Source organism: Lepidochelys olivacea (assembly GCF_965140295.1).
Source record: "Lepidochelys olivacea isolate rLepOli2 genome assembly, chromosome: 7".
Lineage (NCBI taxonomy): Eukaryota > Metazoa > Chordata > Testudines > Cheloniidae > Lepidochelys > Lepidochelys olivacea.
The window spans coordinates 83,396,023-83,412,336 of NC_140417.1; the positions used below are offsets into that span (position 1 = coordinate 83,396,023).

A 16,314-nucleotide genomic window follows, 5' to 3' on the forward strand; every position below is an offset into this window, starting at 1 on the left:
ATTTAATTACCAAAACCATGTTATCCCATCATACCATCTCCTCCATAAACTTATCGAGTTTAATCTTAAAGCAAGATAGATCTTTTGCCCCCACTACTTCCCTCGGAAGGCTATTCCAAAACTTCACTCCTCTGATGGTTAGAAACCTTCGTCTAATTTCTAATCTAAATTTCCTAGTGGCCAGTTTATATCCATTTGTTCTTGTGTCCACATTGGTATTGAGTTTAAATAATTCCTCTCCCTCTCTGGTATTTATCCCTCTGATATATTTATAGAGAGCAATCATATCTCCCCTCAACCTTCTTTTAGTTAGGCTAAACAAGCCAAGCTCCCTGAGTCTCCTTTCATAAGACAAGTTTTCCATTCCTCGGATCATCCTAGTAGCCCTTCTCTGTACCTGTTCCAGTTTGAATTCATCCTTCTTAAACATGGGAGACCAGAACTGCACACAGTATTCCAGGTGAGGTCTCACCAGTGCCTTATATAACGGTACTAAAACCTCCTTATCCCTACTGGAAATACCTCTCCTAATGCATCCCAAGACGACATTAGCTTTTTTCACAGCCATATCACATTGGCAGCTCATAGTCAACCTATGATCAACCAATACTCCAAGGTCCTTTTCCTCCTCCGTTACTTCTAGTTGATGCGTCCCTAGCTTATAACTAAAATTCTTGTTATTAATCCCTAAATGCATGACCTTACACTTCTCACTATTAAATTTCATCCTATTCCTATTACTCCAGTTTACAAGGTCATCCAGATCCTCCTGTAGGGTATCCCTATCCTTCTCTAAATTAGCAATACCTCCCAGCTTTGTATCATCTGCAAACTTTATTAGCACACTCCCACTTTTTGTGCCCAGGTCAGTAATAAAAAGATTAAATAAGATTGGTCCCAAAACTGATCCTTGAGGAACTCCACTGGTAACCTCCCTCCAACTTGACAGTTCACCTTTCAGTAGGACCCGTTGTAGTCTCCCCTTTAACCAATTCCCTATCCACCTTTCAATTTTCCTATTGATGCCCATCTTATCCAATTTAACTAATAATTCCCCATGTGGCACAGTATCAAACGCCTTACTAAAATCTAAATAAATTAGATCCACTGCGTTTCCTTTATCTAAAAAATCTGTTACTCTCTCAAAGAAGGAAATCAAGTTGGTTTGGCACGATCTACCTTTTGTAAAACCATGTTGTATTTTGTCCCATTTACCATTGACTTCAATGTCCTTAACTACCTTCTCCTTCAAAATTTTTTCCAAGACCTTGCATACTACAGATGTCAAACTAACAGGCCTATAATTACTTGGATCACTTTTTTTCCCTTTCTTAAAAATAGGAACTATGTTAGCAATTCTCCAATCATATGGTACAACCCCTGAATTTACAGATTCATTAAAAATTCTTGCTAATGGGCTTGCAATTTCTTGTGCCAATTCTTTTAATATTCTTGGATGAAGATTATCTGGGCCCCCCGATTTAGCCCCATTAAGCTGTTTGAGTTTCGCTTCTACCTCAGATATGGTGATGTCTACCTCCATATCCTCATTCCCATTTATCATGCTACCATTATCCCTAAGATCCTCTTTAGTCTTATTAAAGACTGAGGCAAAGTATTTGTTTAGATATTGGGCCTCCTTGTAGTGCTGTGAAGATTAGCTACGTTAGAAAGAGTATTGATGACAGAACTGCTGTGAATGCTTCCTCTGTTAGTAGTGAGGACATAGCAGCACCACTAGTGTATGGCCGCGTATTTTAATGTTTGGCTCTCCCCTTATCTTTCATCAGGAGGGAGGACACTTGTGTGGAGACTGTGTTCAGCTGGTCGCTGACATTCAGGAAAAAGTGAGAACCGGGCCTTTCTTCACTGAGTCCTTAGTTGCTACCGCCAAGCAGCTGTGTGAACACCTGGGACCTAACATGGCTGATGGGGTAACAGAATTTTGATTTAACTAAGATAATTGAACTGCCTCCAGTGGTGGCCAGGGTGGTTCAGGGTACTGAACAGTTGTTTGCTTGGTAGAGGCCATAAGTGCTCTGCTGTGGAGTCTTTCTTCACAGTCTGCATCCATTCGCTTCCTGCTCTTCCATGTGGACAGAATGTTTGTGGCTGGATTTGTCCTTAATGAAAATGCTGAACAGTGTTCCTGATGAAACGTCTGTAAGGCCTCTATCCTCTCCTCCTCCAAATTCTTCCTCCACCCACTTCTGCCAAGATCCTGACAAGAAGTTTACTAATTAACATTAGCTAGGCTGAAGATGAACTGGGGAGAGACAAAAATGATTGGTTTTAAAGAAATTGTGGATACGCTAACTGTGTGTTATCCCTCTCCACTGTCCTGCCTACTTGCTTATGTTCATAGATTGGGGCTCTCTGGGGTAGAGGCTGTGTCTTCGTGGGTGAGGACAGTGCCTTGCACAAGGTGCTACTGAAATACAAATAAATAATAATGCTGTTGAGAGTGTAGGTAACATGACACCATTTTATTTACTGAGCCAACTTATCAAACACAAGGCTTTGGGTTCTAAATGGTTAAGACTGGGCTCTTCAAAGGCATCTGGGGGAGCTAGTGCCCAACTCATTTGGTCCTTGGTAGGAGGTCAACACTGTCAGTTTTGGTCACCTGACTCCCGTAGGCTCTTAAAGGTCTTAATTTCCTCTTCCTTCTCTCTCCCCACTCCCAAAATATCATAATTTCTGTACATGGAAAGCATCCAAAATGCTGGATACCTTTTAGAGGGGAGTGGCAATTAATTCCAGAGCCACGTGAGGTAACGCTAGGGATTCTTTAAAAAGCTAGGCCCAAAAATGCAACATTATATGCAGAAGTCCAGCACTTCATTTCTGATTCCTCCCCCACGGTGACTGTGTGTCTTCCACACTGCACACTTCTGATAAGGTTTGAAAGGTAACACACAGAATAATTCAAAAAAATGTGCATTGAGGTCATGCTAACATCTGTGGGAACCATTGCTTTGAATTTTCTGACACTGGCGTAATCACCTTCCTAATGTGGCATTAACAGTGATGTGTGGCAAAAATGGTTTGTTGGTATTTACTGGGATGTTTGTCTCTCCCACAGTGCAAGAGCTATGTTTTTGAATATTCAGAGTTTGCCATCCAGTTTATGAAGCACATGGTAAGCTGAATATGATGTTAAATACATCTTCTTTCGATCTTTTCTATTCTTGATGCTGGTTCTTCATCAGAGCTCATTCGGGAAAAAGTTACCTTATTACCTTTAAGCCTTCAGAATGAACCTTGAGGAATCCTAAGGCAGTGTGAAAACTACATGGTTAATGTCCTACGGATCCTTTTAGGCCATGCAGGAATGATAGTGAATTTTGGAAAGAATAACAGCTGAAAGTTTTTTATTTAGGCTTTTTTAAAAAAAAAGTCTAGTTTTGCCATGGTCTCAATTCTAGGTAGCTCTGTCACTCTGGGTGCAGAAGGCCCTGTCAGAGTTCCACCTAGTGGGGCTCTTAAATTTTCCCACTCTGTAAATTTCTTCTCCTATATTTTACACACTTTCGGGTCTCTAGGCAAACAGAGAGTTTCACACATATAACTGAGTAAGTCCCTCCCAATGGAACAAATGAAAAATGGAGCTGCTGTGGCACATCCCCAAAAATACTTCACAGCTGTGGAGGCTTTGAGGCAGCTGAAATTTGTGTGTGGGTTGGATTGAAAGCTATGGAGAAAAGAAGAGAAACATGTCCATGGCAGTGATGGTGAGGCCCTGCCGTCTGCTGCGAGATGAAAATCATTGTTCAAAGTAGCACTTTGCACTTACACAGCACTTTTTATCCAAGGTCTCAAAGCGCTCCAGAAAGGTGGCTAAGCATTATTATACCCATTGTAGACTTGGGGAAACTGAGGCACAGTGGTTGACTTGCCCGGTGTCACTTTGAATCAGTGGGGAACAAAATCCCACTTTGACTTTCATTCCAGCTCTAACTGCTAGACAGCAATGCTGCCTTTAAAGTAAAGAATCTTATTTTTTTAAAGAATAATCCAGATTTTAAATTTACTTGAACATAACCTTTTCAAATTCGAAGGGATGTTATGAGGTCCTGTTTGGGATTTGTTCTTTCAGTGCCATTTGGGGATGTGGAAACATTATTTTATATAGTAACAAGAACATTCAAATATTTATATATTTGGTCTAATTAAATGTGGATTGTAGCTAGTACTTGGCAGTAATATTTTAAGGTGAGGAAAAGAACACACGGAAAATTTTGGGTTTGCCCTTGGCAGTACTCAACTTCTGACCTGAGTTAGTCTGACTGAGGGATGTCCCTGTTTTAATCGCAGGAAAATTGGCTGTTAGCGTGTTGGGCACTAATCTGGAATGGACAATGCCAATGAAACCATTGCTTTATGTTTCTAATAAAGATGACTGGGATCCAGGTAGACTGGTGGTGAGGGGGTGTCTTCCTTAGCAGGTTCCCATTTTATTTGTGGAATTTCTATAGATATTGTGACTGCTTGATTGGTTTCTTTTGAATTCTAATTGTTGTTTCATCATTTCTTTCAACAACCCTGCTTCTTCACCAGCAGAACAATAAGTTATTTATTACACTTGCCGGCGGTGGTGCATTTCTTTTGCTTTTCATCTAAAAGATTCATAGAAATGTAGGATTGGAAGGGACCTGGAGAGGTCATGAAGTGCAGCCCCCTGTGCTGAGGCAGGACCAAATAAACCTAGACCATCCCTGACAGGGTTTTGTCCAACCTATTCTAAAAACCTCCAATGAGGGGGATTCTACAACCCCCCTATTCCAGAGCTTAACTACCCCTTATAGTTAGAAAACGTTTCCTAATATCTAACCTAAATTGCTCTTGCTGCAAAATAAGCCCATTACTTCTTGTCCTACCTTCAGCGGACATGGAGAACAATTGGTCCCCATCCTGTTTATAACACCTCTCAACATATTTGAAGACTTATCAGGTCCCCTACAATCTTCTTTTCTCAACACTAAACATACCCAGTTTTTTAACCTTTCCTCATGGGTCAGGTTTTCTAAACCTTTTATCATTTTTATTGCTGTCCTCTGGACTCTCACCAACTTGTCCACATCTTTCCGAAAGTGTGCTGCCAAGAATAGGACACAGTACTCCAAATGAGGCCTCAGCAGTGCTGAGTAGAGGAGGACAGTTACCTCCTGTGTCTTACATAGAACATTCCTGTTAATACACCCCAGAATGATATTACCTTTTTTCGCAACTGCATCACATTGTTGACTCAGACTCAATTTATGACCCACTATTAAACCCTAGATCCTCTCCAGCAGTACGACCACCTAGCCAGTTATTCCCCATTTTGTAGTTGTGCATTTGATTTTTCCTTCCTAAGTGTAGTTCAACTCTTGCTAATTAGTTGTAGGTGTGGTGTGGCTTGCAGTCAGCTTTGACAGATACAAGGGATGTTTGGAGGGTTAGGGAGAGATCTCCTATGAGTAGATCTTAGTTCCTGCTCCCAGCGTCTGCTCCCACTCCCAGCTCAGATGTCAGTTAAGATTTCAACCTAATGGTGAGGAGGTGAGCTGGGAAGCAGGTATGAAGGCCTTCCTATGATAAAGGTGAGGACATTGGAGCCAGCAGGGAGATTACTCTATCAGTTCCTTGCTTTAACTCTGAAGTCAAGAAGGGCCTAAACTATATCTGATTGAAATTTTCCAACTCACTCTCTCTCTTTTTTTTTTTTTTGGATGAAAAGTGCTGTTTTCCTGAAACTGAAATGTTTTGCAAATACGGTTCTACTTTGACTTTTCAGTGAAAAATATTTGAAATGAAACATGATTTTTTGTTTGGTTTGGAGTTGACATTTTTGTTTTATTTTCATGTTTGAAAGCTCTGACCAGCTCTCCTCTAGGGTAATCTTTATGGGTCAGAGCACTAAAATGGGTAGCATGAGAATCTGAACTGGGAATTAAAAATGGGGCCTTCAGGTTCCAGCTTTCCCAGTGCCTTTCTGTTTTATAACTAGTCATTTCCTGGGAGACCTTGGGCTTGTTCTGCTCTCACTTACAATGACTAAATGAGGAATAACTCCATGGAAATTAATGGGGTTACACTAGGGTAAAACCAGGGTGAGATTAGCATTATGCATCCTGTGTCTGTCATGGTGCAGCGTGAGATCATGTTGCAGGGACATGGTGCGGCTGTTGCAAATTAATTCTTGAAATGCTTATCCCAGTGTGTGACCCAGGGAAAGACAGTGTCTGGCCATGTAGTCAGAAATTTGGCTACATCTTGGAGGCATTGCTTCTCTCTATGCACAGTCTTTGGAGTCTGGGTAATTTGTCTATTATTTATCTGAGGTTGCACAAGCTTCTCTATGTCAAGCATGTCTTATACTTTGAGAAATAAGGTATTAATTGGGAGGATGCAGCAGGGATTACACAGCTCTGCTGGCGCACTCGTGTGGGGTACTGAAAACAAGACATTTTACAAAGCTGCACGTAGTACCTAAGAGCTAGCCTTAAATCCAGACTATCTACAGATCCAGTGTCATCTTGACAGTATATTACGAAGGAAATCTGATCAGACCGCTGGCCTGGTAACCTACCTTCAACCACCCAATTCCTCCAAGAATGTATAGAAACTACAGTTGCCAGGTGTATTGAAACCTTTATAACACTGGTTTGGGTTGTCTCCTCCCTCTTTAGGGAATTCTTCATAGAGTGGATATAACCGCATAGAGCTTGTCCTTACTTGATTTGTGTCTCTCTCTCCAGCACCCAAAGGATATTTGTGGCAGAGTTGGATTCTGTCCTTCCCTGAAATCTGTGCCCCTCCAGTCTCTGGGTCCAGCTAAAGTGATGCATATGTCCAATATGAAGCAGCCTGTGGAGGTAAAATGAGTCTTTCAGCACCCTCTGTTGTTTTGCTGAAGAAAGAGCAAGGCTTGCATATTACCCACATGAGCTGGAGCAGGGGTTCTCAAGCTGTGGGGGGGGGGGGTCCTGACCCCTCAGGAGGTCGTGAGGTTATTATGTGGGGGCTCGCAATCTGTCAGCCTCCACCCCCAAATCCTGCTTTAACTCCAGCATTTGTAATAGTGTTAAATATAAAAAACATTTGCGGTGTAAAAGGGGTCACCAATACAAAAAATTGAGAACCACTGAGCTGGAGGAAGGGTCAAAGTCAGGCAATAAATACAGACTTCCTTGTGTACTGAACAGCCTGAATCTCTGGTATAAAGTACCGATCTCACTATTCTGGGGTTAGATTGTGAAACGGCTTCCCTTCGTAGAGGTGGTATGAAATGCAGTACAGAACTAGGGCCTGGTCAGGATTAGCACTGATCAAAACTTTCAAATTTTACAAATTTTGATCTTTGATTTGTTTTGCCAAAATGTTTTCTCTTAACCCCTCCCACACCCCTCCTTCCCCAGCTCTAGTCAGGACATCGCTTTCAGTTGCTTCAAACGTTATCTGTGATATACAATTCTATCTCCTCATCAGATGAACTAGCCCTTAGTGAGGGCTAATCTCTTGTATGGTTGAAGTTTAGTCTGAGTTTTCAGTTGTTAGAATCCCAAAAGCGCCTTTTTTCAAATGTACAGTGTTCACATGCACATAACTCAGTCAGATCAGCTTATATTTTAGAATAATAGAAAAATAGGGCTGGAAGGAACCTTGAGAAGTCCTCTGGCCCAGCCCCCTGCAATGAGGCATGGCCAAGTAACCTAAACCATCCCTGACATCCCAATGATGGGGATTCCATAACCTCCCTTGGAAGACTCTTCCAGTACTTAACTATCCTTATAGCTAGAAAGTTTTCCCTAATATCTAACCTAAATCTACCTTGAAGATTAAGCCCATTACTTCTTGTTCTACCCTCAGTCAACATGGAGAAGAATTGATCACAGTTCTCTTTGTAACAGCCCTTAACATAATTGAAGATTATCAGTCTCCTGAGCCTTCTCTTTTCTAGATTAAAAGTTCCCAGTTTTTTTAACCTTTCCTCATTGACCAGGTTTTCTAAAGCTTTTATCATTTTTGTTGCTGTCCTCTGGACTTTCGCCTATTTGTCCACATCTTTCCTGAACTGTGGGGCCCAAAACTGGACACAGTACTCCCCCTGAGACCTCACTAGAGCTGAGTAGAGTAGGACAATTACCTCCCATGTCTTAGAGATGACACTCCTGTTAACACATCCCAGTATGCTATTAGCCTTTTTCACAGCTGCATCACATTGTTGAATCATATTCAGTTTGTGATCAGCTGTCATCCCCGGTCTGTTTCAGCTGTACCGCCTACCCAGTTGTTTCCCACTTTGTAGTTGTACATTTGTACATGTACAGTACCTCCTACATGTAGTACTTTGCACTTATCTGTATTGAATTTCATCCTACTGATGCAAGACCAGTTCTCCAATTTATCTTTTGAGAGATTTCAGTGCAAAAGCAGTGTCTTTCAGATCACTGGGGAAAACACCACATGGACTTTAATAGGGATGAAAGCAATAGGGTTCTCTAGAAACGACTGTATCCCCTACCCCATATGATTATTGTTTTACATGAACTTTCTGTTGTGCTGTAATAAGCAGGAAAACCTGGGACCAGAAAATAAAACTCCCCTGTGCGGTATATGTGAGATTGCAGTAAAGGCAGCAGAGAGCCTGCTGAGCAACAACATGACCGAGGTATGTGGACTTTTGTTCAGTGATGCAGAACTTGCAGAGGCTATTTATGGGTGCAGCTCCCAGTTTAGAGTATGTCCTGCTGCTGCTATGGTGGTGTAAGAAAGCTGGTATGTAGCCCTGGCAATAGCCCTAGCTGTGTCCTGTATTCTCATTTCCGTCGCTTAGGGGTTTTTAGGGGGAGAGGGAATTCTGTGAAAGGCTAAATGCTGCTTGCAAGCTCCTCCCAAGGCTTGGTGCAGGAGAAGCCTTGGCTTAGACACTTTTTAGGCTTAGTGGGTGAATCAACACAGTAAAACTTTTGTCTGCAGCAGAGGGAAGAATTGCACAGAAGATTGAGATCTATCTGCCCCCTACAGAGGTACTATAGAGGATAGATTGCATAGATTTATTCTCTCTTCTCCTGACACCTGCTGCTTTTGTGTTGCAGAAGCAAATAGTCCAAGAAATGGAGAAGGTCTGCTACATGCTACCTCATGGTGTCTTAGGGCAGTGTAAGGACTTTGTGGACTCCTATGGCAAGGCTGTCGTCATCATGTTGTTGGAAGCGACTAATCCCGAAGTTGTATGCATCATGCTGAAATGCTGCCCCAAGAGTAGCCCTTCATACATTGGTAAGCACTGGGTGACCAGTATCCTGTCCAAAGCATGCTTGTTTACTTGTGAAGAGTCCAATCTCCGGACATATATGGCACTAGTGCAGTATTCATCTGAGGCCCCTTGCTGGGGTTGGAGGAAAGGAGCCTTTGACTGGTTCCTAGATCTGGGACTAGAGCACACTAAGCTGCTGAGAACTCTCACTAGAAAGGTGGATATCTAACATTCTGATGTTCTGTGTGTCTGCTAGAGAGAAGTGCTTTGGAGCCATTACCGGTAAATGCTGGCGAGTTCTGCAATGTGTGTCAGATTGTTGTAACTTATATTGACAATGAGCTGGAGGAGAATGAGACACAGGCTGAAATTGGGACTCTGCTTGTGAAGGGCTGTCATTTACTGCCAAAACCCTTGACAGACAAGGTAACTGCAAGTAGCTATTGTGGGGATGGAAGATCTGATGTCTCCTACCCATCTGGCTAAAACATATGTCTTGTACCCCAGTGGCTCTTAACCTTTCCAGACTACTGTACCCCTTTCAGGAGTCTGATGTGTCTTGTGTATCCCTAAGGTTCACCTCACTTAAACCTGTTTGCAAAAAACTATGGGCATAAAAATACAGAAGTGTCACAGCACACTGTGACTGACTGAAAAATTGCTTCCTTTCTCATTTTTTGCCATATAATTATAAAATAAATCAATTGGAATATAAATTTTGTATTTACATTTCAGTGTATGGTATATAGAGCAGTATAAACTGGTCATTGTCTGCATGAAATTTTAGTGTGTACTGACTTGGCTCGTGCTTTTTATGTAGCCTGTTGTAAAACTAGGCAAATATCTCGATGAGTTGATGTACCACCTGGAAGACCTTTGCATACCCTCAGGAGTACTTGTACCACTGGCTGAGAACCACTGTTGTACCCCATCCACAGTGCCTGTCACCTATCTGCTGCTTCCCCCGCCTCTTAATGCTTTACACCTATATATTTTAGATTATCCTTTCTAAAATCCAACTGAGAACAAATTCACGTGCACTGAGGCTGGGCATTAATATCGGAGTCTTCGCAGTGGCTTCTGTGCTTGAAATGGCTGACTGCCTCCATCTCCAGCAGACGATAATTTGGAGAATCATGAAAAGGTTCATGGGCTGGTGACTCTGCTTTGAAACTGGCCACAGTGCAGCTGAGACTCTGGAATGTGTATTAGTTCTAAATCCCTGCTGGGATCTCTCTCCTCTTACTCAGCACCAAATAATATAGACTTTCTTTTTGTTCAAAATAAACTGCGTGGGTACAGAGCAAGTTGATCTCTGGCAGATCAGATGGCAGCACCTGTCCCTAGATATGTGGCAGCCTGCCTCCCAATCAGAATCTGAGCACAATACAAAATGGACAAATGTATAAAGCCACCTAGTCCAGCATCACTAGAGAACTGTTCTAGAGATAGATGCCTCATGTGGTAACTCGGGTGTACATCGTCATGCCCAGGAAATGCATCCTATACTGTCCTTTATTGTCATTGCACCGTATCTGAGCTGTTCAGTCATTGCAATAACAGTCAGAGGGACGTGTGGAGGAGGGTAAAAGGAGTTGGCACCTATCCTAAACTGTCAGTCTAAAAATCCAGCTTTATGTAGCAATATGAGTTTGTGGATCCTTTTGCTGTCTGGGTAAAAGCTGTCATGGCTGCCGTCTTGGTGCCGCACTTTTGCATCTTGGGGGGAAAAGGTCATAACAGAACTACAGACTAGCTGCCGAAGAGCATTTGGTTATCTCAGTACTTTGGCACTGGGCTGCTGAAAATAACTGACACATTTATAGCATGTGAGTGCAGGGCAGGGCCACCTTCTGGCCAGCTCCTGCACAGGAGTGCAAGTTTTGTGTTTCAACATAGGGTCATAAGAGCTCCCTCTCTTCCTCCCTTTCTCCTACCTGCCTCACTGCATACAGAGTGTGGGGTGAGGAAGGAAGGAAAGCAATAGCCTGTACATTTCTTGTACAATCTTCCTGATCTGTAGTGATGCACTGCACACTTCTAAAGGGCTGAACGACTCTCCCTAAGCACTTCCTCCCCAATCGCAATGGAAACATGTTCATCTATAAATCACAAGACAATCTGGGGTTCCTCTATTTGAATCAGGGTACTTTGTCTTCATCTCGTCATGGTCTAGCAAAGCATTCAGTCTCATGCCATCTCTTCTTGTTACAGTGTGATGAGATTGTGCTGCAGTATGAACCAGAAGCCCTACGACTCCTGGTACAGATAATGGATCCTTCTTTTGTGTGCACTGTAAGTAGTTCCGCTAGCATATGCTATGGGGGAAGTATACTATAAGTTTAGCTGTCCGATTGCATGGACTCATGAAAGGGCAGCTGTTCATAGACTATTGTTTTTTTGCCAGGAAAGAAGAAATAGATTTACAGTATTTACCTTTTGCAAAGATTAAACATGCAAATCGTTATTCTCCTCCCTGCCCTGTGAGTCAATTGCGGGGAAACGTAACGGTCATGTAATGCAGTGTGAAGTGCATGTCCCTGCTTCAAATGCAATCTTCAATATTAGATCAACAAATCTGCAGCCAGCATAGAATCTGAAATTATCTAAAGTCTGAAATTTGGTGTCCTCTCAAGGGGCTTCTCACAAGTCTGTTCATTCAGCTACAGACCCAACTGGCTATAGCAGTCTAGCGCTATGGTGTTGGAAACTCCTGGCACTGCATCTGCTTTGTCTACACACTCGAACCCCCACTGGAAATAGTCATTACTGTGCAGGCGGCACTGAATCAGGGTGGGGAAGAAGTGAGATCACTGATGCCCATGGTAAACAGGAAGATAAAACTGCACCTTTCATTCTCTCTCTCCTTTCACTGCACAGAAAATAGGAGCTTGTGCATCATCCAAAGAGGATCTCATGGGTGAAGATCCATGTGTGTGGGGCCCAAGCTACTGGTGTAAGAACATGGAGACTGCAACTAAATGCAATGTAAGTCACCAGAGGTTCCCCCAGAGGGGAGAGTCTGAGATGCCGTTAAATTAATGGGCAACAAACTAAAGTACCAGTATTTTAAAAATATTGAACCTGATTCTCCTTTCACGTAACTGGCCTAAATGAGGAGTAACTCCATTGAATTAAATGGATTATCATCATTGTAATGTTGGTGTAAATGAGAGGAGAATCAGGCCACATTTGTGAGAGAGAACTACAAATGCCTGGTCTCTGGTTGTCGGGAAAGGGAGGTTTACCTGGTGGGAATAGACTAGAGGCATGTCAGCTCTTGCTTACCGCTCAGCCCCTTTCAGAAGTGTAAATGTGCCACTTCTAGAACACTTACTATTATGCTGGCCAAAGGATTAGATGTTCTATTGGAGTGACCATCCTGTGCTGGCAGTGGGATTGACCTAATGGGACTCTTCTGCTTCGAAAACCTGAGGCTTCACTGTCAATAATTCACTGGTGCAATTTTGAACAGTTGACTCGGAGCTGAGAGGCTCAGTAGGTGTAACCAGCTCACTTGAATGCTTTTTAACCCCTTGGGAATCTGAGATTATTTTGGAGAAATCCACAAATGCTAATACAGAGGAGTTAGGTTAAAGTTTTGACTATGGCACTAAAAATACATCCTAAAGGAATGAGATCATCTGGGAAGAAGGTTGGTCACATCCATAGATGAAATAGAAGGAGCTAGCTTAGCCCACATCTGGCTTGGCCATTTCCTCTGGAACTTGCACTCTTACCTGTCCAAAGTTACCATAGTACAAAGCATCTTCATGACCTGTGACAATTGTCTGGCTCTGCCCAGGAAAAAGCAAGGCTGGAGGTTTTATGGAGAACAAATATTTGCCCTGCCCCAACCAGGGTCAGGAGTACTGGGTGAGATAACATGGCAAGTTAATGCTGCAGATCCATGAGCCTCTCTTCTTCACTAGCTAGGTAGAAAATCTTTCAGTTGCTGAATACTTGTATGATCAAGTCTCTTTACTCTTTTCCCATGCTCCATCCTCATATTGGATGACTGTTTCAGTCACAGAATGGTTGCTGGTGCATATACAGATGCATATACAGGCTGCTAATTTCAACACAGCTTCCTGTAGAAAACTCCACTGACTCATTAATGCCGGCACAAAGGGTTAGCACAGCAACATAAGCACTTAGTGGCTGTTACCCAATAGTACAGAGGGGTGAGTTGCGTAAAGCAGAAGTTCAGCTTGGGAATAAACAATATCCAATTTTAGCTCGGTTAACATTTAACTGTGTTCGTATGGGAGAGGCCTTAATTTCCCACTCCCTGATCCCTTTGTCAGTAGTTCAGACTCCCTATTTAAGGTATAAATGGAGCCTTAGCTTGTTTGGCTATCTGTCCTTCCAGTTGATGGAGCCAGTTGATGAGCTGAAGGGATTGTTGTTAACTGATAAGAGATGCTCAGGTACCATGGTGACAAGAGCAGTGCAAGAACCAGAGCAGGTCAATGAGCTGTGAGTTGTTTCCTGTGGTGGGATGCACTCCTCCTTAGCCCGTGGCAATGGAGCGGTCAGAATCATACATCAAACCAGGGCTTTCCTGTATTTATGGCTTCCTTCGCCCCAGTCTTTCCTGGTGAAGCATCTCATACAGTGCTAATTAGGACCACTAAAGAAAACCAGGAGAGTTTGATTTAATATCAGTTTGCTCTGAAATCCTGAATGGTGCTGGTGCTCCAAGCTATTCGTGCAAATTGACACTGGCTATGTTATTAATATGTCAATGCAGGCCTCTCTTTCACACCTCTCTTCCTCTTTCTCCTAGGCCGTTGAGCACTGCAAACGTCATATATGGTACTAGAAGAAACCTTTCCAGCTGAAAATATTTGCCATGGTTTTGATTAAGCATCCTGAGATTTGTTTGGGTGGGGATGGGGGAGATGTCCAGGTCTGTTCAAGAACTGTCTCTCTCCTCTCCCTTCTGAAGGTCCTGTGCCTTCAGGTTTGTTCACAGTGCTGCTGCCATTTAGGGAACTCCTCTGCAATGGTGACTCAACAAAAGCCTTAAAACTGTACCGTTCTTTGTGCATTTGGAGCAGAGGGGTTGTTGGGTGGGGAGTGGTGTAGCGTGGGGTTTGTTCCATTGTGAATTAACAGCCTTGTGTCTACTTGTAAAATAAATAAACCAGAATAGGCTGACTAAATTGAAATTCCATGGTTGGTTGGTTTTGACTTTACTGCAGTGTTCTAGAGCACTCTGCCCTTACTTGGGACAAGACAATAAAGGCTCAGATTCTTAAAGCTGTCTGAGAGATTTAGGGATTGCAAGTGAATGTGACCGGGGCCTCTCAATCCTTTGGGTTTATTTAAACATCCCATCCTAAATTTTACTGACTTGTAAGTGAAGAGTAAAACTACCTTTTTTGAAATGTTTCTTGTATAATCCAAAGAAGGAAGGTTTGGGGTTTGACTCCACTTACAACTGGAAGTAAGTTTTTTAAGAGCCAGATCCCCATCTGGTGTAAATCAGTATCGCTCAACTGAAGTTAGTGGAGTGATGTTGATTTATACCAGCTGAGGATCTGGTCCTAAGTGCCTCATCATTGTAGCAAAGAAAAGAGCAATCTAAAAGCACAGCTTGTGTGGCAAGAGCTGCGGGAGCTGTCTCAATGTGGACATGTTTGTGTTTTGTTGGGGATGCTTTTGGGTAGACATCTTAGGAAACTAACTTGATTAAATTTAACTGTAATTCTTACCTTTCCATTACTTTCTCCAGTAGTACAGCCTCAATACTGGGGTTTTTTTAAGTTGAATGAGATACAAAACCATGACGTATAGCTTTTCTGTTGGAATTAGTACAGGATCTGAAAATACTTCATGTTCAAAAGCATAGAAAGATACAAAGCAGCTGCAGTTTTTCACTCCATGTGATGAAAGTTTGTGTAGTGGCTATCAAAGCATCTGCCTTATATGAGGTTTTTCCCTGTGCATCAGTGAGGAGAACATCCAGCTCTCCTTAGCTGTAGCATCTTTCCCTTAGCCTTACTGGCTGCATGACATTTATCCTGATAGCGCAGCCCCATGTCTATTAAACTAGATCCAAGCCCCAATCCTAGTGAGTTTTTAAAAGGTTCCTCCTTGTCAGGAATGATTGGCATAAAAAACTTGGGCAAGGATGCTCCTTAAAGTAATTCAGATTCTATTATGCAAGCTCAGTATAAATACCTATGTAGAGCTTATTTGTGAGAGCAGCCATTTTAATTCAGCAGGCAGAACTCTTGATCATCCCTTCTGCCCTGCTATAGATGTGAGGGGGAAACGGGCAGCTGCTTTCAATAGAACATGGTCTTAATGGTGCACAAAATCTTCTGTAATTAAAAATAAAGACTTCCTGTAAACCTGACATCTTTGTGCTCTTTCCCTTTGTACACAATAGTTCTTGAAGCCTCTCACTGGCTTTCATGTGTGGGTGATCCATCCATTATACACTTTCTGCTGCAAGTCCTCATTATTGCCTGAATTTAGATAAACTCTGAAGAGCTGAACATGTTATACAGGTGGCTTGAACATGAAGGGTGTGTTTTCTACTGCTTGGCAGCAAATCTGTATGAACATAGGGTAGCACTGACCCCAGGGTGTTGCTCAGAAAAGGGTAGACTGTTGAATACATACAATTGGCCAGCAATTCAGTAAAGAAACTTTTCTAACTTATTTAGAGATCAAAACTAACTTTAACTGGCCCACTCAGCTATGGTACCAGTATGTTCAAGTCAGGCATTATGTTTCTCAACTTTCTAGAAAAACTGGTTTCATACCGAAAGCTAACTTGAATAGAAGTGATGGCGTCTTGGCAATTAGGAAACAAAAAACTTATAACTAATTGCTATCAATCTTCGCAGACAACTTTCTTAACCAAGACATGTCCATACATGGCATGCTGGGAAAATGTTCTGGATAGACAAATTATCCCAGAGGAATGGGGTTTGATCTGGAAAAGAGGACCAGCAACTGTTTCACTGGTGTCTCATAGCAGTCAGATTAAACATACAGTATATAAAGAGATACTGAATGGGAATAAATGTTGGAGAAACTGTGGTGAAAGAAGA

The 16,314-nt window shown here is 42.4% G+C and overlaps 1 protein-coding gene across 2 annotated transcripts in view; it reads left to right on the forward strand.

The window, feature by feature from the left end:
- LOC311523616 (prosaposin-like) overlaps nucleotides 1-15,611 on the forward strand; it is a 47,854-nt gene extending 32,243 nt beyond the window's left edge. Inside the window, exons 6-14 of one of the 2 annotated variants that reach the window (XM_084633791.1) lie at nucleotides 1,791-1,934; nucleotides 3,086-3,142; nucleotides 6,744-6,860; nucleotides 8,558-8,656; nucleotides 9,084-9,267; nucleotides 9,501-9,670; nucleotides 11,459-11,539; nucleotides 12,125-12,232; nucleotides 14,034-15,611. In XM_084633791.1, coding sequence (XP_084489917.1) covers nucleotides 1,791-1,934; nucleotides 3,086-3,142; nucleotides 6,744-6,860; nucleotides 8,558-8,656; nucleotides 9,084-9,267; nucleotides 9,501-9,670; nucleotides 11,459-11,539; nucleotides 12,125-12,232; nucleotides 14,034-14,069 — 996 coding nt within the window. In that variant the 3' untranslated portion in view covers nucleotides 14,070-15,611. The remainder of the gene's footprint in view (nucleotides 1-1,790; nucleotides 1,935-3,085; nucleotides 3,143-6,743; nucleotides 6,861-8,557; nucleotides 8,657-9,083; nucleotides 9,268-9,500; nucleotides 9,671-11,458; nucleotides 11,540-12,124; nucleotides 12,233-14,033) is intronic. The other variant, XM_084633792.1, reaches the window with a different exon arrangement.
- The last annotated feature ends 703 nt before the right edge of the window (nucleotides 15,612-16,314 follow it).